The following is a 27,906-nucleotide window of genomic DNA, read 5'->3' on the forward strand; positions in this document are numbered from 1 at the left end:
GCCTGTCCTTCACCATACCTTACATTCAGGATTACTCTAAATGTTAACAATGCAAAGGAAACAAACATTTGAGTAGGATAAATGTTCACGGTTCGTTACTGGCTGCTGAGTGTTACCAGCTGCAGTGATAATTAACCTGTTTGGAGCTATAGCTGTTTGGAGGTGGCCGATCCTGCTGTAACAAAAATGTGTTCTGAGTTAGGCTGAACGTTTCTGAGAAGGTGATTACCCCTTGCATGGCATCTACTGTTTTATTGACAACACGCCGATTCATGTTCCATTTGCTGATCCGTGTTGACCAGCAGATCCTTTCCGGTAGATTGCAGTCTAATAAGCAGCCTTCCTCTGGTTTTGTGCAGTTGGCCTTTGTCAAATTACATCCTAATTTTGTTCAGAACCTTCTCTGTTGGCTGTGGCCATTGTGATTTCCAACATGTGGTGTTCTGATGGCCCTTCCCAGCTTCGTGTTGTCTGTAAATGAAAGAAGCATCTCTTTTGTTCCAGTATCTGGGAGAGCAACTGAGATGTGGAGTAGGACCTAACTAAGAACATGTCATGAGGAGCCTCTCTCCATATACCTTTGTTTTGGCAATGAATTAGTAACAGTTGCGTGCTGGGTATTCTCTGTATGTTAGACTGCATTGCTTAAGAACATTCAGTAGCTTTTAAGTTATTGTGAAGTTAAGACATGGCTAGGTATATCCAGACATGCTATTTATAGTGTAGCTTTTGGCATTTCTCCTTGCAGAGCCCTATTCCTCTGATCTTCCTGAAGGTAGCCTTTAAGTTTTGTGTTGATTTGTATCTTACTCCTTCAGCTGTTAAAGAGGGCTGGAAACACTTAGGTGTGTGATAGCACGAGTTCTGGATGGGGTTGTCTGCAGTTAGGCTTCCAACCCTTGCGGGAGGTTTGTGAGCAATCGTTCTACAACAAATTAGTTGAAAATATATGCTGTCATTTCTTTTTGTCACCTATGAAAAAAGTATGTTATGGGTGTCGTTGAGTCCCATTACAGAAGGATGGCCCATGCATTTTCTGCTCCGTTCTTACTTAGATATTTATGGAAGATGTGTATGTGATTAAGTTGATTCCCTCCACTTTTCTCCACCTCTGAATCTGCTGTGCAGACAGAAGAGGTCTTCCTTTCAAGTTATCAGGTTCTTGGCAAATAACACCTTACGCAAACAACCCTGACTGCTGGGACTGATAATGGTAAATACTGCTGAAGTGAGATTGTCATAAAAATGTATGAAGAAAATTGAAAATACAGTTACATGGCAATTCAACCATAACTTGATCTCAGAAAATATATGTGAAGGTACAGTTAAAGGAGATTACACTTTTCCCTTTATGTGTGTGCTAGGCAAAGCTTTGTCAAAAAGTCATTGGTAGCTTTTTATTTCTCATATGCATCTAGAGTCTCTCTGAATGGTTTACAGGTTTTGCAGGAGCCTTCTCCTATGTAAGAATCTGCTGCTTATCATTTGAGAGTTGAAAAATGATGCAGAAATTGTTTGTTTTATTAGCTTTAGAGGGACAGAATAAGCTAGCAAATTCAGTTTGTGGCTGAAAACCGGGAGGTTTTGAGTCCCAGTGAATTTATTACAGTCAGTGTATAGCGAGCTGTTTATGAAGCTGTTACTGATATTTTCCAGAATGTTGTTTATTTGTCCCAAGAATGGCTTTTATTCTGTATGTAACTCTAGAGTAATTCACATCTCATCAAAGCACCAAACTGTGTCCTGTTTCACTGATTTTTTGTACGTCTGAAATAGAATGCCTTTTCATAGTGTTTCAGTAACTCTTGCCTGTAGAAAACACATGGGAGTGCACAGACCAAGAGTTGACTGACTGAGGAGTGACCAATGTTTCACTGTTCTGTGCTTTCTTTAAGGTGATTTCTGTAGTATAATAAACTTCTGGAATGATTAAATGAGTGGGTATGATTATAAATTGATCGTGAAAGATCGTTTTGTTCCAGATTTTTTTTTTCTCTTCCTTTCTTGAATTCTTTCATGGAAGCAAGTTAAAAGAGTTGACACCACGTTGAAGTTGGAAGAGGTAGGATTCTGACTGTTTTTTTTAAAAAGGGATTTTGCAATCCCAAATCGCTTAGCCATTTGATAATAATCTGATGAATAGCCTGCCTTTCTTCTTACATTGCGTGAAAGATGCTGATGTGTGTCACTACTCCTCTTGCAGGGTACTGCTGTTGTACTCTGCATTAGAAGTGTTAAATGCTTTGTACATACTAATTGGCAATGTAAAAATAAGAAAATGACTGTAAGTGGTATTGCTTAGCTACTTCTTATGTTCTAATTTTTTAGAAAAAATAGATAAGTATGCTATTAAGTTCTGTCACATTTAATACGCTTTTGAATTAGGATTTGCAATTCTGTAATATGGTAGAATGAAAAAAATAATTCAGGCTTGTATATTTTTTTCCATATTATTCTTTGTATTTATTTATAGAACACTTTAATTCAGGTAAGCACCATTTTGATAGTTCTCGTGTCTCTGTGGTGCATATTGCTCTAGCTAAGCTCTTTTGGGAATCTCAGGATTGGAAATGAAAGCAATGTCAAGCTGAATGGGAAAAAATTGTGAAGTAAAAGCAGGTAGACTATCTGAAACTAATTTTAAAAGTGTAGTGTAAAAGAGCTGCATTGCCAGGTAGTTAATTCACCTTTTATAGGATGATAATAATGTAAGAAACGCCGTTCTGGGCCATAGCAGTGTACAGTCTAGCCCAGTATCCTCCCTCTGACATCCAGATGTGTTCTTTAGAACAGAGCATGTATGTGAGCTCCAGCACTTCTTTGTACTGCTCAGCTCAATTAGGTGTATTAACGATATTGGAGGGTACAGCTGTGCCTGTTTACTATCTGTTCGTGTGTCTTCTGACCAGCAATTTGAGTAATATTTTTTTTTTTTTGATCTTACTGGTGGTGTCTGCCTCCACAATCTCTTGTAACAGCAAGTTCCAGAAGTTCACTACTGCTGCGTAGTACTCTTTTGACCTCTTCTAAACTGATCTCCTGCTAGTTTCAGTGAGTTGCCTCCAGATTTGGGATTGGGGCTTTAGTAAACAATTCTGATTTCCTACTGGAAGATGAACATGGGGATCCTAAACTTCGCATTGGGATTACAGCATGCAGCATTCTTGTTGATTACATTTAGGTGTTAGTTACTGGCTGGTTTGCTGGAGGGTCAGCAATGTCACATCTGTTCAGGTCTTACTATAACACATATATATCTATTTAAAATACCCATTTTGCTTTCCTTGTAAAACTGCTGTTTTGAAAGCCAGATAGCCTAAATGCAATAGTGATCCGCTGGGGATAAATTCATAATAGTATGTCAAGCTATAGCAGCTTTTCACTTAAAGGCTTACACTTCATTTCTCACAGACTTAGAGAGACTGTTAGGTTCACTCGGGGACTGTAAGTACTCAACTCCTGTAATGTCTTTTAAATGCGGGATCCATTTGAGTGGGCAGGAATCCGATAACGAGCCAAGAGTGAAAAAATAAAACTTATAAAAGCCTGCTGGACAGAATGCTGACAAGAACTATTTAAACCTCAAAACTTGATGTACTAAATTCTAGGATCTTGGTCTGTTTTAAATTACTTAGCATTTGTTGTTTCTATTGTGTTTCTCCATGACAGGCTGTGTAAACTAACAGTACTTAGATTAACAAAATTATTTAGGCTGCTAATTTAACTTGCAATACTTTTTAAATCAGTAAGGCTAAAGAAGATTGGGAGTGTATGACTTGAGACCAAGGAAGGCTAATTTGTGAAGTTGTTCAGGATATTTCCATTTGTGTGTGACAACAATAGGATATTGTTGTTGGTTGCTTATTTTGAATGCTGTTAAGCATCAAAACAGAACAGGCAGTCCTCATGCTGGCTCCTCTGCGTACTAGCCTTAAGCTATAGATGAAGTAACTTGTACAACTAATAGGTGTAACAAGTGGTACCTGTGTGAATATGAGTGTTTGAGGAAGAAGAGGAGATCTGACGGCAAAGGTGGAAGGTGGTGTTCCAGGAATATAAATTTTTGCAGAATTTTAGAATTTCAGTCAAATAGTTACTGAAGGCAGGACTATTAGATCTACTCAGAAGTGAGCTATTTGATTGACCATGCCCATTTTCCTTCTGTGTGTGGTTAAAAGAGTTATTAAATTTGGTTTGTGTTCTTCCCAGAGTGTATGCATTACCATAATACCTGTTAAGCCTTCAAATTTTTCCTTACTTCACAGTGACACTGACTGGATTCTGATATTACAGAGCTCTCCATAGGCCTGGAGGCAGGAGTGCAGGAGTAACTCGAGTGCTTCTGTGGGCCCTGATTTCGCTGGCTTTCCTGGAGAAAGCAAAATTTTACCATGTCTCATTGAAGATGGCTCTTCAAGGAAATGACTGCAGGCGTGTGTGTCAGGATGTCCGTGTCTCCAGTGCTGCAGCTGGGGCTTTTCAGCTGGTACCGAGCAGCTGCATAGTATCAGTAGCAGAACTGGTTAGAAGTTGTGTTTTAAACTAATCACAGTTTTTGTTCCCCTGTAGACAATGATTTTTCTGAACCCTCCAAAACTGTTTTATTTTAATATGGAACTATTGAATATTGTTGAGGTATTTGCACTTTCATGTGTATTTCTTTTTCCTTGTTGACTGGCTTCCCGACTATTGTGTGTCTTTCACAAAGCAATGTAGCTGAGCGATGTCATGTGTTCATTCATTTTTGTCTGAAGTTGGTGTCTTGTGATGGAAATAATTGTGTGGCCTACGGAAAACACTGCTGAAGCATTCTAAGTGTTTTTTACACTTTTTTCCCCCCAGATTTTAAACTTCCTCCTCTAGAAGCTGGGGAGTAGCTTTTAAGTGGGGCAGGGGGGTTGGGGAGAGAATCCAGCATAGTTTTGACTAGCTGGAATTAATGCTGGTAATGTAAAGAATCATCTTCTGAAAGAGGGACTTAAAGGGACTCTAAGAAGAGCCATCAGATATTTAATGATTTCATGCATTTTGAATCCAATATTCTTAACAAATGTAAGGGTTACTGGTTGTAGTTGTACCTAAAAAATCTATCCGTTGATAGTCTCTACTTTCTGTTTTCAGCTGTTTGCATATTAGTGTTGCAAACTGCTCTTCAGCTGTCATATTTCAAACAGAAGTGGCTGCTTGTCATTAATATTATAAAGGTCTCTAATTTTTCAAGCATGTCATGATGATTAAGAAATACAAACTCTGAGCTGAGCTGAGAGATGTTATTGAAAACTATATTTTGTTTTTCTGAAACTGATGAAACTCACTGGCTAGTGCATGAAGAAATTGATTACTGAGAAGCTGTTTTTTGCCCCCCAACATAGCAATTCTGCAGACATTTTTGGCATCTCTGCTGCTCTCCTTTACACATAGGACCGGTGAATTTAACACAGTTGTCCAGATGAGTTTCTTGTGTCACCAGTTAGGTCTGATGAAAGTATAAGTCAGCAGATTGCTTCAAGAACATAGGGTAGTAGTGCATACCAGATAACGGTAATGTTCACTGATTGCCTTCAGTAGAAATTGGAGAGAACGTACAGATATAGTTGATTATGAAAAAGTTTAGACTGGAGATTTGAAGCTTTCTAATATCAGAGCAGTGAGGTTCCTGCAGAGCCTTCTAGTAGGAATAATGTTGTCAAGAAACAGAATTGCTTTTAAGATCAAGTGTAACAGAATTGCAAAAAGGAATGCTTCGACACAGTTGCTGTTTTTTCAGGGAGATGAGCTTTCTGGATGGGAGATGCCTTGTAGTTCAGTTTTCCAACTCTGTCATGGACCTGCCAAAAGACTTTGAAGTTCACCTTCAACATATTCCTTTTGCTGTCTGGAAGCTCTTCAGTGACCAGATTGCATGTACATGGAGAGCTGCACTGGTACCACGGTCTTGATTGAGCTGCTATTCAAGAGTTTAGTAATTACCGATTATGGCATTATTTCTTTACTTGTGGTCGTTCTCCTACATCTAAAGTCCGTTCTAATTAACTTTATTTGCAGAGGATTTATAGTACTTTATCTGCAGCTGTCTTACTTTCAGCTGCTGTACCTTGGCTTTGAACAAGGTCATCTACTCAAAGGCTTCTCTTCTCATTGAGCTCGTGTCTGTGTCTCAGTCTTTCCATGCTTACTTTACTTCCTTTCATCAAAGCTGGGTTTTAGTCTGTCTGTAACATCAGCTCCTGCATCAGCATTGACTTAACTTGGCTAAATCTAGATTTAATCTTCAGTCTAGATCCCCTCTCTCTTCCTGTTTTCTTCTGTTGCTCTTGCTCATGTCCAGGACTGAGCTCCCAGGCTGTATGTCTCCACTTCCTGTTCCTCGTGCTGCTAAGCTGAGACTAGGTTTCCGTGCTTCTTGATCCATAAATTTTATGAAAGCTCATAAAACTAAATTAAAGAGCGAAAATAACCTGGATTCACTGATCTGACTGTATCAAGGTACACGTGTGTGCGCAGTGCAGCCCCCACAGTGCTGTCTCGGAAGGGTGGCTGATGGCGTGTGTGATTCCTCCAGCTCTGCTTTGTGTCAGCAGCAGGACTGCAGGAGCTGCACAAGTGCTGTGGAGGGCTCCATCGATGTAAGCGTGGGTTGTACAGACACCGTTAAATCTCTGCCGTGACAGAAGGGGGAAGCTTCAGAGCACTTGAAAGGGAAAACTTGGGAATTAGTTCTGAGGAGAGGAGGTGTTAAAACTAGGGACAGTTTTGTGAAGGATGGAGTGGTGATTTGTGGAGGAATATTTCCATGCACAGAGGAAACCTGACAGACATGTGAGGACACATACTGGCTGAGGACAGGGAAAAGGGGCTAGTGGAAAGTTGATCTTTCCAGATTGGCAATGAGTCTACTGTGAGGTTTCAAAGTGGGCTGTGGGATGTAGTAAAATAAGGTAGTTTGGACACGTGTGACCTACGTCAAAAACATTGCTGTGCCAGTTTATGCTTTTGAATTAACTTTAATGTTATTTTTAGGAAAGGAGGCTGTGTTCTTGACTGCTGTTTTTTGGAGTTTTTTGTTTGTTGGGGTTTTTTTAGGATTTAATTGCTTGTTGGATTTGACTTGTAGCCACACCTGATATTTTAATGTCAGTGTTGTGTTATAACTGCAGAGAGTAAGCATTTGTACAAATTTTGGGACAATCATATCAGTGAAGACAGACAACGATGATAAAAATAAACTGTTCCAGGAAAATTACAGCTTCAGTGGGAAAGGGAAGATATGGCATATGTGAAGTTCTAACTTTAGTAATTAGGCTTTTGTTTGATGATAGTTTGGATTGATTGGGTGGAAATAATAAATTTTGCTGTCAGTGAATTCTCAGGATCAACCAGTTCTGTAATTCATGGTATTCCTTACTTTGCTGCAGGTTCATGTATTTACATCTTGAAATACTGAATTTCCTTCTCTTCTGAAGTCAGTACACCAGAAAAAAGAAAACTTTAAAGCGGCAAGCAGAGAGCTTTTTGTGAACAGTGATTACAGCTTTTATTTGTACAGCAGGATAACTTCTCCCTTTGGATTCAAGCATAATGTTCTGGAGTGCCTGGTATTTGTGAATACTTCTATATGGAATATCAACAGCACTGTGGAAGTGATTTAGTTTTACCCAGAGGTTTAAAAATCAGAGGCCAGAAAACATTTTCATCTTTATATTGTTCTGAAAATCCATTTCAACTTCAGAAATGGCCTCCTGCTAGGTATAATAGGTCTTAAAAAGGGAATTAAGGTTTATGAAGCATATGCAAATCTTCATGTGGCACAGCTGGTAGGAATAACCTGCATGAGAACATCCAGGGAAGTGCTTTATGCTGTGGCCGGGGAACCCAGGGCTGTAAGTACAGGGCAAGAGCAGCACTGTGCCATCGCTGGTCATACAAACGATTGGTTCATTCAACTTTGATTTAATTTGATCTTTTTTTAAAATAATTTTTCTTTTCTGCTTGTCTACTTGATTATGATGAGGAAGTAAGTGTTACTATTTGTTGCCAGTCTAGGACCCTGAACGCACACCTATTTCGGTACTGTTAGGACAGCACAGTGTATCAAAGACACCATCCCTCTGGTACTAGGTGCTGGCATTGAGGCTGCTGGTTGATCCGACAGCAGTGGTGAGGAGCAATGAGAGGTAGGCTGTTGGAGAGAGCTGGTGGGAAGATACTGGCATCTAATGTGAGTACAGTTCACATCATTTGCCTAGAAGGTTCAACCTGCAGCTCTGTCCTAGTAAGTGATAGATGAGCTGTGAGCTCTGTGGTTATGGGCCGTATTTTCGACATAGTGCCTAATGCCATGCTCCCTTGGTTTGTGGTTAGGGCCTTTACTGGGGACTGCAGTATGACCACTGGTAACAAGACAAGGGGATGTGACACTGCTTACTGCGTTTGCTGCCCGCCCATGGAGGATACCACCTCACTGCTGCTCTCCCTGTGCTGCCTAGATGAGGAACTTAAGCTGTCTTGTTTAAGCCAACCCTGCTTTTTGGTTATGGTCTTAGCTGTACCAACTGTTTGCTCTCCTTTTGCAGCACAGACATCTGAGCCACTTGACAGTCAAGTCCTCAACTGCTGCAGTTTAGAGCATATGGTTGAAGGTAAATTGTTGCCAGTTTTGGATTGTTTAAAGACACTGCACTGTGAACGGTGGCAGTTTAGGAAATGAGTGATGAGCAGTTCAGATCTCCAGGCGGGGTCAACAGCTGGGACCAGTATCTTCATCAGCTATCTCATCCCTGCTCATCAATCAGGTCACTGAATACCTAAAACTGAGTGATGCTAATACCTCCTTGCGTGCTCACAGTGCATGGAAACAACAGGTTACACCGGCTTTACAGCATTTAAGCATTGGTTCTGCATGTCTTCTATTTACAGCTGTAACTACTAATTATTTTTTAAATTAATCATTACTTAATAAACCTGTGCTGATTTATCATAATTGGATCTATAAATTCATTTCTAATGGCTAGACGCTTGAATTTCAGCAGTCCCTTCCCTAAGGCCACATTAGTCAGCATGAGCTCAGACTGATACGTAGACATATTTTTTTCCAAACTCATAAGGAAGTATAAAAAATTTATGATGTTGCTTTAACAAGACCCACTGGGACTTGGGATTATTTATCTAAGCCCTTGTTAAAGACAAAAACTTCTCTATGTTTAGCCATGCAGAGCAAAGCTGCTCTTCAGACAGTCCAGAGCACTTTAAAATGAAGAGAATTTGATAAACGTAGAACTGAAATCATGAAGAGAAGGATGAAGGATCTTTCCTCTGTATCCCTTTACTGCAAAGCCAAAGTTACTATTAACCGCTAATATAAAAAGAAAAATGGAGTGACAGCACCTCTTGAATTTTAAGGCCATTTCACTGTACTAGGAACCAGCAGGGGAAGACTTTTATCATTGTTAGAAGGAAACTACTTGTGACACTGAAGAAAAAAACAGAAGATGAAAAAGATCTGTCTCATTCTTTACAGGAGGATTAATTCTCCTGTACAATTAAGCTGATTTCTTTACCTCATTCTTCAGCACCCAAATCTCTGTTCTTTCTCTGTGAGGTAATTTTTACTCATGTATACCTCTGTTGGGACCTCAGTTTAGTGTCCCCCTACTGCCTTCTCCTAGGAAGCTATAGGAGGAGAATTAAATGGAATGTATTTCATGAGGTACTTTGTGTTTAACTCCCTCTTGTTTTCTTTCAGTAACTAGGAAATTAAAGTGTTTCTAAGGGCTTGGAAATTAAAAATCTCATATAAAATTAGACCATTTAATTAAATTATAAAAATTGAAACTAATATTTTTAGGAAAAATATTTTACAAGAGGCTATAGTGTGGTTGGTAGGAAGTTTTAAGTTACAGATTTTCAAAGTAACAGAGTTGCTTTAGACATTTCCACTTCTGTAAATCTGAGCAATCTGTATATCCAGAAACTTTAAAATGTTCTTTGTTTCTCTCAAGAAATTAGCCATCTATATACTGAGCATGACATTCTAGTGCATGGAATATCCCTTTGGCCAGTTTGGGTCAGCTGTCCTGGCTGTGCTCCCTCCTGGCTTCTTGTGTACCTGCTCACTGGCAGAGCATGGGAAACTTGAAAAGTCCTTGACTTAGAGTAAGCATTACTTAGCAACAATTAAAACATTAGTGTGTTATCAACATTATTTTCATACTAAATCCAAAGCACAGCATTGTACCAGCTACTAAGAAAAAAATTCACTCTATCCCAGCTGAAACCAGGACACTGATGAAGCCCCAAACCATTACCTTTTTTCTCTTGAATATTTTTTTTTCTGCAGCATCTGTGAGATTCTAGAATTTGTCAATAATGGGTATTGAAACTGGGCACACGACACAGTTGCTGCTACTCTGTAGATATTTTAATCAGATTTACCAATTTAGAAATCATCTGGTAGCTGTTTTGGACAAGTGACCCACGTATTTTTGGACTGACTTCAGTAATGTCTTGGTGAGAAGAGGAGAACTTCAAACAGATGAAACTGGAAACAAGTCAATCGCAGCTGAAATTAGAAGCTGAAATAAAATAATTCTTGAATTTGTGTTTGTGCTGCTTAGAATTATTATAAGAGTTCGAGAATGGTACTTGTGGTCTTTAAATCTTGGACACTGATACTTGTTCCTTTTGAAATAGATAACTAATAAAATTCCTTGCTAAGGTGGTGCAGCTTGGTTCACTGCCCCTATTTTCATTATGAGAAGTTTTGCTTCTATTTGAAAGCTAAGTTCTCTACTGTCTGCAGCTTTAAACTTCTCTTATGCATTTGCTCTTTGAATAATTTGCTCATCTGAGAACTGAAGGGGTGAATGGAAGCGAATTGAATGCCGTTTCAAATGAGACAAGTCTTTTATTTCTTAAGCACCGTGGCAATCATCTGACCCTTAACGACTCCAGGCAGACCACTGGTGAGGTTTTTGCAATCTTTCATTCTGAACTAGTTCAGATTTTTTTTTTTGTATTTGATCTGCCATGCCACTGTTTTGAATGATGTATTTGGGCTTTTTGATTGCCTGTTTATCAATTTTTCACATTTTACATGGTGTGAAGTAATTCTCAGATGCTGAATGTAGCATTTGTACATGGGCAAGTTTTCTGTTGAGGTAAAGCATCCTTGTATTTGTGATAGGTTACTTGACACCATATGTTTTATGTTCTGCAATATAACATCTCTTTTGGATCATTTTTAAATTAAGGTTATAGTTTCAGGATGAATTGTAAAGAAACCTCAGGAGAGTAGTGCTATTGATAGCAACTGGGCACTCAAAACTCAGGACATGCCCGTATTGATAAATGTCTTCCTCCTGAGTCTTCCTCACATATTTTGATTGGAGTTTCCAACCTGTGGGAGGGAAAGGAGTGAGGAAAGTGTCTGTAAAATCATTCCTGTAGGAAAGTTTTGTGGAAGTGTAGCCCAGGTGAGAGCAGAGTCATTTTGCGTTTTCTTTGGGGCTTCTGCTTGGTGTCATGATGCCTGGAGGCAGCCTGTTGTCTCAGTCTCCAGGTGGGAAGGTAGGCTAAGTACAGGAGATGCTGGCTACTGTGCATACAAGTAGGAAGGTGAATAGAGGTAACAAGCAGAGTTGTCCTTTGATAAGGTTCTGTAAGTTCTTGAGGTTGGTTTACGGAAAAAGTACACTGAGGCAAATAATGTTCTCTTTCTCTGGGGAAATGAAATGTGTGTAACTACTTTCTGTCTGCCTCACCGGTTACCCCCACCCTCCTTCTCTTGCCCCTGACTTTTAAATACATTGGACAATTTTGGAGATAAACAGTCGGAATGATACTGTTCACACAATTTCTGTAAAACAGGTGGCTGTATAGAGGAGGGCATCCTTGTTAATCCCCCAATGACAAAAAACTGTAGGTTGAAAACAATGGTTACAAGAACAATCTGCTGAGGAAGGCAGCTGGTCCACCAGACATCGCTAGTCCCATGAACAGTTGGAAATGTATCCTTGAACCTACACAAATCTTTCAAGGGTGCACTGTTTAGAATTACTGTGCGTTTACTGTAGAGTAGCCATATTGACGTCAGCGGTTGCTGTGAAGGAGCTTCTACATAGTAGTTTTTTCTTCTACAGCCCTACTGTGCACTTCTGCCCTTTAGGAAATGAGTGTTATTAGAGGCTGCTTACTCCCATTTGCCAGGGCAGTGGCCCTTCTTTTTTCTACATACTTGAAGTGTTGGAAGGTTAAATAAATAATAGAAATTAAAAAAAAAAAAAAAGAGAGATGTAACCTCAGAATTTGAGTACTGGGTTGATACATGCTGGGAAGGGAGGCTTTTTAGGTCAGTGGTGCTGCTGCTCACATTTGATACTCCTTGTAAGTGAGATTGCACCAGTCAGGCTTTTAGCCATAGGTCAATAGCACAGTGCTCTCTGTCCTCTGCATCCATCCCAAGCACAGTAGTCTACAGTTATTGCCATACATTACGGAAATTATGAGCCATCTGCTCTAATGTAGAGTAAGATGTATCCAGGAAGGAATCAAGAGGTGCTAAAGGTGAAGAAAAGTATTTTGAGGAGCAGGCAAAGCTATCCATTCATTCTGAGTTGTAGGCAAATCCAAGAAAACTGCAGTCTAGAGTGAAGAACTGTTGCCAGTCTAGATGGTGATGACCATCAGCAGTGCCGTCCTCCAATATGGTGAATTATCAGCAGTGATCTGGCTACAACAATCCAATCTTTATTGTTTTCAAAAAATTACTTGAATTCTTTCCACCTGGGATGCAGTAAGACATTCAAAAACTGCAGCTTAAAGCCTTAACACAGCGGTTAAAGTGAAGAAGCACATTCTAAAGCATTGGCCATGCAGTTTTTATGAGAGTAATTCACTTCTTTTAGTGGGACCATGTTGCTTTGCTGCTGAGAAGTCTGCAATTACATTGTACTTTGGAGCTGCACCAGCAATTCTGCACAGTTTGGATGTTCAAGAACGGTCACAGCAGACTTTAGGCAATGCCCAGCAAGAGCCAAGCTCCTATGCTTTTCTTGGTTTTGTAGAACTTATAAATTAATATGTGAGTTCTGCTCTTGCACCCAGCTCGGCTAAAATAACATAGGGAATTGTAAAAAGTAGTTTCAAGGAAACACATCGTGAACCTGTTGAATTCTGTCTGCCATGTTTTCTTTGTATTATGTCTATATATTTGAGCATCAGAAGCCCAGCAGGAGCTGTTTTCTCCATGAGCTTGTATTCCTCGGTCAGATGCTCTAAAGCAGAACTTCATTGTAACTGATGAAGATTTGCTGCAGTTTTCTGCTTTTACAGCTTCAGCTTTTGCCACAAACTCTTAATCTGGCAGATGAATGAAGAAAGGATTTCTCTCCCCATAGGCAGTTGCTGTTACGGGTTGGCTCTGTGGATGGAGCTGTCGCTGCCACTCTACGCGCTGTGCTTTTACTGGTAGAACATTTCCTGGGAAGTACCTGGCAGGCTTGGGATTTTATGTCCAAGGTCAGTTCCTGCAAAATTAAAATTCCTTTTTCTCTTCATTCTACAGTCAGCCTATTTTTGCTTACCTGGTGCTGAAACTAAATAAAGATGATAGTTATACCCACTGACCATCTGTGCATGGTTTGAGTACTGTTATGAATTTTAAGTTTAGTACATTTGCAAGTGTTTGTGGTCCCACACATCTAGGTGTCCCATCGAACGTAAATCCGCTTTAGACATTGTCACTTGATTTAGCTTTTCATACGTTCCTTTTAGATATTATGACTCTTCAAATAAAAGGTTGCAGAATAGATGAGCACCTGCTAATCCTTCCATGGGATGTTTAAGCTTTATTTCAGTGATTCTTGCAGCTGAAATTCTGTTTTGTCTTCTGCAGAGACTGTACAGTTTGTGCTGTTTTGCAGTGGAATGAAAATACTTTATGGGTGATAGGGTTTGCAATTTAAAATTAATACTTTTGAAATTGCATAGCAGCCAGCTGGAGGAGGGAAGGCAATGTGGAAAAGCAGTTGGTGAACACCCAAAAATCTATAGTCCGGAGAAGTATGTTGAGTATTACTTTTGAAATCATATGCTCCAAGGCAAAGATACTCCTGGACAGGATTAAAATCTCGAGATTTATTTCCATGCAAAATGATGCATTATGTCAGGATAGCTTTCTGTGCTTCAGAGGAATAATCTACTTGTAAACAACCTTGTCTGCCTTGGCACAATATACTGACACTGTTGTTTGGTTTTCTGTTTTGCCCTTTACCACTTTCAAAAAAAAATATTTGAATTCTGTGGGCTATTCACAGGCTTTTATTCGTGCTAGTAGCATTTTTTAATAACTGTACCAAAACCAGTGTAGTTACATTTAAGTTAATATAGGACAGTTGAGTCTAATAAAAATGTTGGTTAGTGTGAAACAAAAGAAAGAGAATTTGGCCTGTACTTTACAGGTTGAGATAGGCAGCTTTTACTTCTTCTCTGACTTCCCTTAAATAGTTCAAAATAATCAAAACATGTCAAGAAGTAGTAAAATAATTTAAAATTCAGAAATAAAAACAGTGTAGTTGCGATTCATATGCAGTTTTCTAATGCACACAGAATAATTGAATCCACTGTCTTTTAATGTACTTTTTAGCAGGAGTTGTCCAATCTATGCTACATATTGGAGTTAGAAATGAGAAAACGGTGTGTGGAGTATCTATTTTAAATCACAGAAGCATTCATTGGAACAAATAGCATAATTTTACTTCAAAGGCCCTTTGAAACATTACAAGAACATTTGATACTTCTTATGTCAGCCCTTCTGAAAAATATTATGGCAATGGGCAGACAGTACTCTGTTGAGGTTAAATTTGAATTTTCATTATAAGCCTTTCCTGTTAGTATTAAATAACTTGTCCTTTTCAAATGGTGTCACACTGAAATTCAAGAAGGACTTACATTTTGTAGAATAAGGTATTTTTAAGCCTGCTGAATTGTTTTTGTAGCGGATTTCTAGAAAACTTCTTTTTGACCTGACTCCAGAATTGCATAGTTTTTTCCATTCAAAATATGCATTAAAAAAAAAGACAGAAGACTGTTAATAATGGTCACATGCTTCTGTATACAGCTATTATATCTGTTTATATTAATTTATAGAAATACACATAATTGTGTAATAATATGAATATATATGATTAATATATAATTCTGTATACTCTATTGAAGTCTACGTACTATATAATAGATATATGATGTAACTTTATTATAAGGATGATATATCTGTAAATTTCTTATAAGAATGCTTTATAGGAGAGAGTACTTAAGACTACTTAAAGTATAGAAGTTCAGTTAAATAAAACTTCATCCTGTTTCTATAGTGATGAACTGAAAAAAATTAAGGTTTAAAACTTAGAAATGGAGCTTCTGTTGTGGGCCACTGCAGTCCATTGCAATAAATCTGAAAAAGCCCCTCCTCATGTGAATCCCTAGATCATTAGCGTCTGTCTTCTTACTTCCCTTGATACGTTGCTCTTCTCTTACTCACTTCATTGCAAGGACACCAGTGGCTTAAATTTCTGTTCTTCCCTTTGTTGTCTCTTATGAGACATTAAATACACATTCGTTTAGGAAACCACGCAAGTAGTATAGATCCCAGGGAAGATTTGCTCAAAACCCACACAACATTCCCAGCTACTGAGGATGTATAATAAGCAACATTAGAACAAGACTGCAGATGTTTGTTTTAGAAGGGAAGCAGTGATTCTGTAAAGAAAGTTGGGTTTTGTTTTGTATTGTTTTTTCCAAAGGAATTTGCTGTAGGCTGTGTAAGCACTGTACTTCTTAGTGTTCCATATTATTTAAATTTTGGCAAGAGTTAGGTAGCTAATGAGCATGCATTGATTTTTATGTCATTTTTAGATCACTGCAAGGATAATTAAAAGTATAAATAACTTAGCCTCCCGGTATATTAAGTATATAGACACATCATCAACCATAATTTAGAAATGTTTTTAGATTAAATAATTTTTACAAATAGTTGTTTAATTTAGCAGGTTTGTCCTTTGGTTAAGTAAAGTCATCTGTCATTTATATCAGAGCTGTAGCTCGTGGAAAGGCAGCCTTAACAACACTCAGTGAACTCTGAGACTCAGGGCTGAGTTTCTGTCAGCTTTTATATTGGATTCTTCAGCACGGCCTTGATTCAGCGAAACACTGAAGCCATAGCTAATAACGTAGTAATCTCCTTCAAGGATTTCACAGCATTTGCAGCCCTAAATGCAGAGCGCATTTACGTAGATCATAACTAATCAAGTCAAGTTAATTCAGTGCCTTGGTAGGAACAGTCAGTAGTCCTCTGAGTAAGAGCTTTTTCATTTTACAGTTTTCAGCTGTGTAGACTACCCTAAGTTCATGTATTTATAGAAGTAGTCTGGTAAATCAGAGGTGGTGGTGGGGATGCTTTGGAAAGGAAAAAAGGGCTTACCTGTTCCGCTTGAAAAGCAGACTTATTTTGCCTGTTGCTGTGACAGTTGCATTTTGAAGTGAATCTCTTGTATAATGGAGGGTGATTACTAGCCATAAATGGCACTGATGGAAGAGGCCTTCTTTTGAAAGAAATGCAGTCTAGTGAGAAGTCTGGTCCAGTTTTTGAAAATCTTGTGAGAATCCTTATCATTTTTTCCTGGTTTTGAAATACAAAGGTTTCTCTTGCTTCACTGACATGCTGTGAGTATTGTGTTTTTCATGAAGACTTAGGACATTATGGGTGGGTTCCATAACCTGATGGATGACTCTGTCTGTTTGCTAGTACTTATATCAAGGAATTAGGAAATAAATGTATTTCATGATTTTGGTGCCTTAAACCTTGTATTTTAAAGACACAGTTTTCAAATGTTACTCTGAACTATGTAGGCATTTAGCAATTCATTGGGATCAATTCCATAACGAGCAGTGGAGAAATACCGTTCTCTGATGCATGATGAATCAAATGTGCTTATCTGAAAACATCATGATCAATTACTTCTACTGGAGAAGTAATTGTTCTATCTTTAGTCTTACCTGAGTAGTTGTTTTCAAGTTTTGCTCATCTCTGCTTTCAGAATTAATTGGTTGAATTTCAGATAACAGCTGCTGATTTTTTTTTTTTTTTAAAGAAATCCAAATTTCCCTGGATTTCCCACTCTTATCGGCTAAACAGCTTTGAAAATACCACTTCAGTTTCTAAAACGTCTTTCACGTATCACTGTACGAATTTTACTTTCCTAGCTGTATTTCTTTGACTGGTTATCGGAATGTGACAATCATACCATGCCCTAAATTTCTCCTTCAAATAACCCCTTCCTTAGAGAAAGCATTAAAAAATACAAGGGGGAAAATAGCTTCAGCCTTTCATCTTTGTTTCTTACTGGTTCTGAATGCTACATTCTGACAGTTCAGCACATAGCACATAGTTATTTCATATCAGCATCTAACACAGTAGCCAAGTGTCTTGTCCCTTGAGTAGAATTCTGTGTTCACTTTCTATCCTACTTCAGTTCTGAAATGTATGCCAGAAATATATTGAACAGTTTGATTAACATTCATCATATGCAGTTCTGTCTTTCTCAAAATGAAAGTTATGTCAAGGTTTTGATTATATCATTTAATTTCATGTCTGTTTGTTGTGTTTTCGTGGATGAAAGGAACTTGTAGATGGAGCAGAAGGGGCGAGTTTGAGGTGTTGCTTTGATCTGCAGAAGCTGCATCTCAAGTTTGGTAAACACTGGGAAGAGCTCTGACTCTTGGTATTACTGGGGATCCGTTCCATTATCACCAACCTTTGTTCCTGCCCCAAAACTTAAGAGGTTTTATTTTCCAGTTGTCCTGAACACACAAAATCGAGTGCACTTAAGTAAAAGCACTGAGTCTCAGTTTGGCTCACTCATTAGGGAGTATGGTAGGCTGTGAAGAACATGTTTACTTAGCTTATAGTAGTTGGTTTTGCTAGAAAGAAATGTCATATAGTTGAGCTTATGCTAATATTTTCCCAGGTAAGTATCACTTGATTAACCAGTATATATGTGGCTGAGCTCCATCAGCAGCTTTTCACTGTGGAGTGACTAATGTGGATTTCTCCTCACTGCTCAGACACTTGATTTTCAGGAAAACACGAAACTTCCCCAAACCTGATGTATTTGAGATCTTAAGAAAATTTGGTTGAAATAGGCTAAGAAGTTGAAGAGTTCTAGGGAAGGAGAGCATAACGAAAAGAGGAAAGGATGGAGTGACAGACAGGATGCTTAGAACTATTTGGGTTTTCCTGTTGGTGAGAACACTGGCAGGCAAAACTGGATGATAATGATTTACAGAGGTGGATTTAATGTCCTGTGAACAAATTCACTCTGACATGCCCTTTTCTTAACTTAGAGCATGCTCCTAGTTTGGACCATTTTACTGAGTATGTTTTACTACATCTCATTGTTTTAAACCCTGGTTTCTAAAGCTGAGTCATATCTCCCTCAAACACTGTCAAGGTCAATATGTAGTGGTGAGATTTTACCTGTCATAAAGCAGATGCAGTCTTGCGCCCTGTGATGACTTAGAGAATCTGTGTAGAATTTATGAATTTTATTGATACTGAGGGTCATAATTATTGGTTTTTTTGTCAAACTAGGAAGTCCAGAATCTCAAAACTTCTTTGCAATGTGGAAAAGTTGAATGTTTGCAGAAGGAGGAACTTGAAATAGCATTATTTCTCTTGTTAACCTCACCTTTCTTCAGCTAATCTGTTTTACCTCCCCCTTATTCCTTTCAGCCAGCATAGCAAGCTATGCTGTCTGGGAATTATGCTGGCTCTTGCCTTTACTCACAAAAGGGCCAGGCTTGGCCCAGCCTGCTTTCTCTCAAGGGAAGTTTAGAAGCAAGAATTCATTGCTGAGTAAAGGTATTGAAGAGCAGGGGAACAGAGCACATGCATGCTAAATTCTGTCTACATCTAAAGTTACCATGTACACATCTGAGTCCTACTGGTTTCCTTCCTGTCTTCTTCCTCAGCCCTCCCAAAAACTCCTTCTGACAATTTGCCCTATCTTAATGTCAAATTGAGTTGTTCTGTTTTTTAAGATCAGCAGAGCAAACCACAGTTTTTGTTTGCCTGGCCACAGAAGTCTCAGCCAGCTCAGACTGTAGGCATTTGGGATTGGTCTGGGAGGAAGCACTGAGCTGATGGGCTGAGTTGTCCTCTGTGGGGGCTCAGTTTATGGGGAGCACTGGCAGCCAGTCTACCTCTTTCGATAGCAGCTGGAAGTGAGACAACTCTCCTTATACAGAAAGGTTCTGTGAAACTAAGGTGAAAAAACAGGGGTGGGTGGGTGGCTGTTTTGTTTTGGTTTGCTTTTCTTTTATGCATAGATGTTTTTCTCCTTCCTCCACAATGGAAAAATACTCCCAAGAGTAACAGGGGTAAAGAAGAACAAAAGAAATGATCCAATAAAGCAGTAACTTCCCACAACCACTTGTGTTAAATGCCATAAAGACTAATTCCTGACTTGAGTGTTCCTGGAGCAGTAAGTGCTAGGACACACATGGTTTGTTTGTAATAAGGGAATACACTGGGATTGTTTCAGGAAATACTAATAACTGAACCATTAATAAACAAGAAATGCAATATAATTAGTCTAGATGTCTTTATGCAGTCTTTTCCTCAAATAAACTGGCCACAAAATTATGAAATCATGAAGCTTTGGACATGGAAGTGTAGCAAGCATCGTCTTCTAAAGTGATGCTCTCAGATCAGCTGAGAATAATTGGTGTCTGTCTTGCTCTGGAGTATCTGATACTAGCTGCTCAGGTAAAATTATTAAACTAACTGGATCACTGATCAGTCTGACAGTATGTGCATTAAGAAAGAAACAAGCCTGAACAATAGAAAGTGGAACGTTCTTGTGTTTTGAGCTAATCTTGTTGAACTAATTGTGTTCTTCAGCATGTGGTAGCAGGAACAGTTTATCCAAGTGTGCTTTCAAAATGTTTTTTTTTATGACTAGCTCTGGAAATACTATTTATTTTAATACATCTAAAGAAGAAAGCTGTATAAAATGATCTGGGATTGCGTTTTCGCTTGGTATAAACTGTAATAAGGTTCCAGTGAGTGCATCATAAACATCAATTTTGAAAATCACGCCTGACCTCCTGTCTTTTCTGAAGTGAAAAGATATTTTTCTTTCTAGAAACAGCATTGAAACTGGAGACATTGTGTTCTATGTAGAATACTCTCTATATAGACCACTATATGATGGGAAATTGTCAGTGGCAGATGAAATTTGTTTCAGAAACAATTAAACTTTAAATTAGAAACATGAGTGGATTGCTTTAATGTATGCTAGGTTTTCCTTTCACATTATGTATCCTTTTGTAAGGTTGGTGGTACGACTAAGGTACTGTAAACTCACTTTGTATTTCTGGTAAAACACTTAACAGACTTCTACAGGGAAAATCTTTTATCGCAATACTAGGAGATGTTCTTAATACTTATTTGGAACTTCAGTTTTCAATACATTTTTAGAAAATGAAATATTTTTTTCCCTTTATAGCCTTGCTGATGCATGGGAAGGTGATATTGGAGTTCATCCTTTAAAGTTTCCATCAGAAACATGTTTGGAATTACTGTTGATACTGAGTTTGAGCACCAGCTCTCTGCCACCTTCGCTTCGATGCATGAACTCTTTTCAGGTGAGTAACGTCTGCTATTTCAATATAAAAGTATTACTTCTAGAAAAAAAAGAGAGATCCCTGGGGCCCATAAACCCTTTCAGAGTAAAGGTTTGTCTTCTATAGTCGTATGACTCTCCATTATATTAAATATAGCAATGGGGAACTTCTGGTAGTGCTGTTTCTTTCATTTGTATTAAATGAAGACCAAGGCAGGAAATGTTACTGGATTTTTAAACAGTGAATCACCGTTCAAATTAAGTTAGATGGTTAAAGAAATTTCATCAAATTTAGGCTGGAGTAGCTAGGATCATTATATAGAATCTTGCTGACTTTAAAAAAAAAATATCTCAGAAATTGAGTGAAGCATTCACAGTTTTGTCCAGTGTTCTCTGTATGTTACTTTTGAAGTTCTTCACAGCCATAGAAATTTTCGTAAGAAAATGTTGTTGCAGGCATGTTAAATTGTGTTTTGTATTTATCATGTGTCTGAAAACATACGATTTTAGCAAATGAAACACACAGACATCTCAATCCATGATGATACGGCATATCAATTCAACCTTTTTATGATGCTTTTGTCTTCTCTTGTAGTTACATAGTCCATCAGTTATGTATTGATGCAAAACTAAAGTAACCAGCTGTTGAGCAGTAAACATCCCTGAATTTGTGTTTGTCTTGGCAGCTATAGAAGAATCATCATCTTAGTGGGAGTGAGTGTCCTAAACAGTTTATAGCATGAAATCTGGTAGCTTCTATTTGTCCATACTCCCAGTTTGTAGTTAAGGCACATTTAGTTAGTATTCCAGAGTTATGTTTACTGAAAAATAATCTTATTGTAGAATTGTGGAGCCAGAAAGAACATGGTCATGAACCAAATCAATTAATCGATTTTAATAGAGTTACACTGATGTACAGCTAAAACTTGTCTAGATGTTAGGAAATAAGTATGTACCGGCATTGTCTGCTCACTTTGCGTCTTGTGAGCTTGGTGACAGGGGATCTGTGTATGGTGAACTAGGGGATCTGTGTACAGCGAAATACTGGCTGTGTCAGCAGCCATTAGTCATTTCAACATTGTATTTAGTATCCAAGGTCAGAATTGTTATTGGCTTGTACATTCACAGGCCATAAAATTGAAGAATCTCCTGGATGCCAGCAGAGTGAGATTGAGAAAATTGCACATTTCAAAGATTGGCCAGTACTAGTTATCCATGCAGTTGAATATTCCACATTTCCTGTTAAGAAGTGAACATTTTGGTTGTGTAATCCAGGGGGATATATTATTTGTCTGTTACATTGCCGGTAATCTGTGGTAAAGTCTTCTCTGCTTTACCCACGATAGATTAAACAGGGAGTCCCTTCTTGTATGCTGAGGCTGTGTCCCGTCTTGTTTCTGTGCGTAGTCGGTCCCAGGTTGTGCCTTTAGGATTTCCTTTGATTTGTGTAGCTGGGTAGAGATAGGAAGTGATAAGTGACTGTCCAGTGGTGCAGAAATGAATCAGTAAATTCAGGAAGGGTTTTTACCTCAGAGTACACAAAACACCAGACTTTGCTTTTTTGCTTGCCAGACTCCATGATTGTGCTTGATTGCTCCTGGGTCATTTTAGCTTCGTGAGGCTGTCTGGAGTTGAACTGATGCCCTAGAGGCCCACCATGGAAGCAAGTCAGGGTAGGGTTATGTCACTGTGGGGTTGGAGGGCCCCATGCATCCCCTGGAGACCTTCTGACCATGGCTTTTCGAACTCAAATTTCAGTGGAACAGCTGAAAGCAAATTCACAGTGCTTTGCTGAAGTACTGTAGGGGACAGCGTCTTCCAGCACTGGCCTGCTCAGATCTTAGTTTGCCCACCTGTGTGCCAAAGTAGGTGATGGGACGATGTCCAGTCTTGGTTGCAAATATGAATTCAGGCTGAAGGTGCTGTGTTTTAAGCTGATGGCCAGTGTCTGTGCTTTCACAGCAGCACAAAAGGCAAAAATTATTTTGAAAAGCCGAAGTTCTGAAACCCACTCTGCTAAGATAATGTTCTATTTTGCCAAATGGGAGGAGAGGAAAATGGCTGTTTTGATAAGCTTTGTCTCCAGCTTTCACTCTTTTTGACAGACAGTCAGCATCACCAAGTGTTTGTCCTGGAGGGCAAACACTGTCCAGGAAAATACTGTTTTACTTCTTTTTATCCTTGTGAATCTTGTTTGGATTTCAGTTTGTGAATCCATGAAGCAGAAATGAAGTTTGCCCAAGCTTTTCACTGAGGCATTACAATGGGCTGTCAGCCTTATCAGGTTTTTTTTCTGGCTTGCTTCTTTGTACTCATGTTCACTTTCTGTACAGTAAATACTAGAGTTACATGTCCTAGGTTTTCTATATTTTTCTTGGAAAAAGTCAAGATCTGTGAAGAGTTTGAATAATGATATTAAATTGTGCTGTTCACTGGGCATAAAGATCCCTCTGCATCCAAAATGGTGAAAGTTGTGAATCAAACAGGGAATAATAAAAGGGCACTAACTGAAAACTGATATTTCATGTGTCTTAAAGGACTAATGGCAAAATGAAAAAAACCTAGTTTTGTTTTACTTTGCAGTAGTCCTAGACCTGGCAGTAGTCTAGAAAAAACCCCAACATTTTAATTCTATATTACAATAATCCTTGTATTTGAACTAAAAATAGTCACAGTTTCCTGTTGTCCACGTGTGGCAGTCTGGTTCAACAAGAGGCCAGGCTCTCACAGGCATCTGGATGCTGGGGGAGTTAGAAGGAAACAACCCCAGAAAGTGGCAGAGTTTTCAACTTTTGTAGGTGTTCCCACTGTAGGACACGTGGTGTAGAGAGAAATGGACCCATAGTTTCCACTGGTGCTTTTCTTTATGTTTTGATACAGTATTTGAAAATGCTTTTAACGGGCATCTGTATATGTAGTGATCTAGAAGTTACAGTTTAACTCCCGATACTATGTCAGTATAGCTTTAAAAAATCCAATTGTTTGTAATTAGACAACCAAAAATTCTCTCACCCACACCCCTGTGCTGAGGCTGTATTTACCCTCTTTCCCTATTATATTACACTATGGCGGTGTTGACAAGCCAGATTTTTAGTTGGTATACCTATGTATTGGATGATGTTTAGGTTGTAAAAAGCACACGAAGGAAATGTGCTTAGTTGCTAATCACCTCTGTAATAAGCTCTGTTCTGCTTTGTGCTCTAGAAGTGCTGTCTGGGACTAGCTTAGCAGACTCCATATCTGTGCTGAGACATAAATTACATTTCATTTTCCAATGGTGTGCTACTGCTTAGTAACACAATATTTGAAATCACTTCTCAGTTCCATTTTGACCCTGTGAAGATCTTTCAATGTGATTTATGTCACTGGAGGAGCCTGGTAGAGAGGAGCAGCAGCAGACTATGTTACATAGCTCTCTGCTGAGTTTAAGGTGCTCACTGCAGCCAGCTTTTGAGCTCCTCAGGCTGTTGATCCTAGGTACTAGATTGGCTTTGGCTCATCTCTCATTTTACCTGTGCAGTTACATTGGCATTGTTCTGGTGGGCTGTAGAGAGTTAAATCTTGGGAAGCTTGAGCCTGGAAACTGAGGGACCAAAGTGAATAAACTAACTATTGCTGGTTGATGGCTGTTCCTGGGTTTACTGGAGAACATGGGTTTGCAGCCCTGACTTGCACCTTCCCAGGCTTGTAATCCCTCACCAATACTAAGGATGTCTCAGAGCAAGGGAATAGGCACTTGATATTTATCCTGGAGCAGCGCAGAAAGCAGTAAGAAGGGAGAAGGGAGTTCACTACTGGAAAAGATTAAAATACTTTTTAGCTTGCTTGTGCTCTGAGCTCTGTCCTGCTCTCTCTCCAGGTCCCTTACACTTCACAGAAAGCTGTGTTATCTTACTACACTCTTGATTTTTCTGGCTCCACCCACCTGAGCTGTCAGCCCTTTGCTTTAGGAACAGTTGGGCTTGACTTTGTGTATTATTCTTAATACTTGCAAGCACTTGGAGCTAGCACCCACTTTAGTTATCATGTACTTTATCACTGAACTATTCAGCTACTACTCCTCGTCACAGTCTGGGAAGATGTGTTGGTATTTTAGAGCCTACAACACAAAACAGTTAACAACAGGGAGATGCTTTAAAGTGACAAGTAATCTCTGCTGTGTTTTGCTAACCTTATCTCATCTTTCTCTGAATTCAAGCACAGTGAACGGAAAATATCCTGGATATTGAGTTCTTATGATGATATATGGGGCTGTTCAGCACACCCTCTCTCACCGCTGTTATTGTGAGAAACCAGGCATTTTACTTGCCATTTGAAGGCACTACTCATAATGCCACAGACTGTAACAAGAGTTCTCAGGGTGAAATAGATCATGATTTTATTCGTACTTTAGAGTTGCATGAAATTGAAAGAAGATTGTGATTAAGAACTGCTGAACAGTTTCAAAATTTTGTTTGAAATAGCCCTTGATATTCTTCGGTGCTGCACCCAATGCCACTGGTATATAACTTATAATCACACTGTCTGCTTTTGTTAAGAAAAAACAGGAAGTGTTCATTCTGTTGTTGCAGTAAGCATTCCTAGAGATGTCTCTAAAGGAAAAACTCATTTCCAGTTACTTTGCTTCCAGAAAAAGGAGGGGAAAAAAATTTTCTCATAGAACAGCCTGACGAGTTCTGTTTTAATAGAGTGCAGAAAACTTCCTAAAAGCAACAGGTTTAGAGATATAAAGTGGCAAGTTGCTCAGAAAACGTAAGAATGAATAACTATAGTATTAATTTTAGTTTAATGACTCTAGTATATGAGTAGCAGAAGTACTCAAAGGACTCATGGAAGGCAAAACACAAAATTACTGTTATCTCAGGTCTACACATGGTCTGAACTAAAGTGTGCTTTGATATTCATGGGTTTTAGTATTGATACTTCTATTTTTTATGGGTGTGTATATACATGTAAAGCACTTCCAAACTTGCTTATTGCACAAAGAGGTTAGCTGAAGATATAGGATGCTTGCAGATGCATCTGTGTTTTCTGACAATCCTTTTTGAAGCAAACAGCTGAGTAAAATTTAGAAAAATCTGCTCAGCTCCTTCTTTTGTTCCATTCTGGGCATTTGGAGCTGGAGAAGTTGCACAGATTCTTTTAAATTGGACTGCACTCCTTTGGAGCACTGTTAAACAGCAGCAAAGACAAGACAAGGAGCTACTCTGGTTCAAAACTATTTTGGAAATAGTGATTTAAGAAATGAAAATATTAAAAGGGAAGGAATGGCTTTAAAAGCTACTGTGTCTTTTGTTAAACTGTCCCAGAAAGGAAAAATAAATAAGTCCATTTATGCAGTAAAATAGCTTACTATATTTTAAAACATTTTTTTTTAAAATTACAATTTTACTACTTGCTTACTGAGGATCTCCCACAAAATGAATTATAGATTTGAATATGTATATTCTGTAACATTTTGCAGACAGTGGATGAGTACCTAAATACCGTAGGCTTATTTTTGACAGTCAGGGTGTTTTTTAATATTTCTCTGAAGCTTGCTGACTGCTTATATCTCTGAAACCTCTGAATGAACATCGACAGTAATATGGAGAAACCACTGCAACTCCATTGCAGTCTCTTGTTGAAGTACAATTTTTGCTTCCCTTAACTAACCGGTTTTACAAAACGTAAACTACAGTGAACTACAGTGAGGAGAAACTAAGTGTAGTTAGTGTCAGCCTCTTTTGGCTGCTCCTATTTCCCCCAAACTAAAGGTGTTTTGAGTTTTGCAGATTAGTATAAAAGTGCTTCTGTATGCTTTTTCTAGTTTTGACTAACTTGGATAGGCTTCCAGGATGACATAGGATAGCTTAATTTTCTGGTTTATTGTGATGATTACGTGGAAGCTTTTAAGTTTGATTTCAAACTACTTTATATAGGAAATAAGTACTTAAACCCTATATAGGAAAGCAGGTGAAGTTTTGTAAAATATGGATACAAATATTTCATTGAGTTTAAAATAAAAGAAGTTATAATGCATGTATATTTTGGGATTTTTGTTGTGTTTGTCTGCATTTTACTAAAAGCCATAATAATTCTGTTGAAACACTGCAAAATAATTGGGGGTGGGGTGAAATTGAACAAATGCTGACAAGAGCAAGTGATATTAAGGGAGTGTTTCAAAGACAAATCTAAATACTTCTTTGCAGAATGATAAGAGTTTTCTAAGTTCAATTAAGAGATAATGGGTTTATTTTTCTTGTTTGCTACTTAATTGTCCTATATTAAGTTGTTCTTTATTATGCCACTCAGGCTATCTGACTTGGTGTTCACTATAAGCTGTCTTTTAAAAGTATCTCTAGAGTGTTCAGTTGTATTTCTTAAACACTGAGCCTATCCACTTACAGAATCATAGAATCATAGAATTTATTAGGTTGGAAAAGACCTTTAAGATCATTGAGCCCTCTTGGAGCCTCAAGCTGTAACGGAACATTTTTTTTAATTGAACTGTGATTAGTATTGTTAAGTCTTTGTTGAACCATACCAAAAATATTTCATACTACTGATCCTGCATAAACTCTATTAAAATATAATGTTTCCTAGCTGAGAACTGTTTGGCTCTGCAAATGCAGGAGTATATTGAGCAGTGTCCTGTACCTCCTTATGTGAACCATATAGGACTCATCCATATCTGCAACACAGGCTCTCATTTGTAGTCGATGGTTTTGCAATATCAGGTGCTGTTTTGGAGATGCTGATGGGAAGGTGGTACCTCACTTATCTGATATGTGGCATGGCAACACTTCCTCTAACAGAAAGGAGCTGCCTACTTATATTGGCCTGAAACAGAACAAGGTCAATCACATGTAAACCTAAAATGAAGCTATGAATGGAAAAATGCAGGCTGAGCTTACTTGTAAAAGCACAAAATTCTGTGATCACTTCAGTGCTCAGTGATGGCCAGTCAGGACATTGACAGCAGTGGCTCTAAACTGAGATTCACAATTTGTCTTCAGTTTCTCAGAAGAGCTAAATGCTTCTTTTCTTCCAAGACAGTTCTCCAATAGAGAAGAAATCAGAGAGAATGAATGTTTAGGGTGGGCATACCCTAAACAGAAGTAGATATAATTACAAAAAAAAACCCCATGAGCTTCCCGTGAGAAGCAGCATACATGTAGCACACAGGCAAATGCCACCCCTGGAAAAACAGTCCCCTCCTGCTTGAGAGGGAAGATCTGCCAGAGGAACC

General features: G+C 38.6%; 1 protein-coding gene across 5 annotated transcripts in view; it reads left to right on the forward strand.

Moving 5' to 3' along the window:
* The window catches only part of UBE3D (ubiquitin protein ligase E3D), an 84,551-nt gene that overhangs the window by 28,975 nt on the left and 27,670 nt on the right, over positions 1–27,906 (forward strand). For 2 of the 5 annotated variants that reach the window (XR_008822567.1, XM_056343560.1), the window contains exon 9: positions 20,559–20,697. Coding sequence is in view for 4 of the 5 variants with exons in the window: in XM_056343560.1 (XP_056199535.1) it covers positions 20,559–20,697 (139 nt within the window). In the remaining variant the exon portion in view is untranslated. Of the gene's footprint in view, positions 1–7,415; positions 8,547–8,573; positions 8,972–20,558; positions 20,698–24,873; positions 26,701–27,906 lie in introns of those variants that run through there. The other 3 variants (XM_056343559.1, XM_056343562.1, XM_056343561.1) reach the window with 3 other exon arrangements.

The sequence above is a fragment of the Falco biarmicus genome, chromosome 6 (assembly GCF_023638135.1).
Source record: "Falco biarmicus isolate bFalBia1 chromosome 6, bFalBia1.pri, whole genome shotgun sequence".
Taxonomy (NCBI): domain Eukaryota; kingdom Metazoa; phylum Chordata; class Aves; order Falconiformes; family Falconidae; genus Falco; species Falco biarmicus.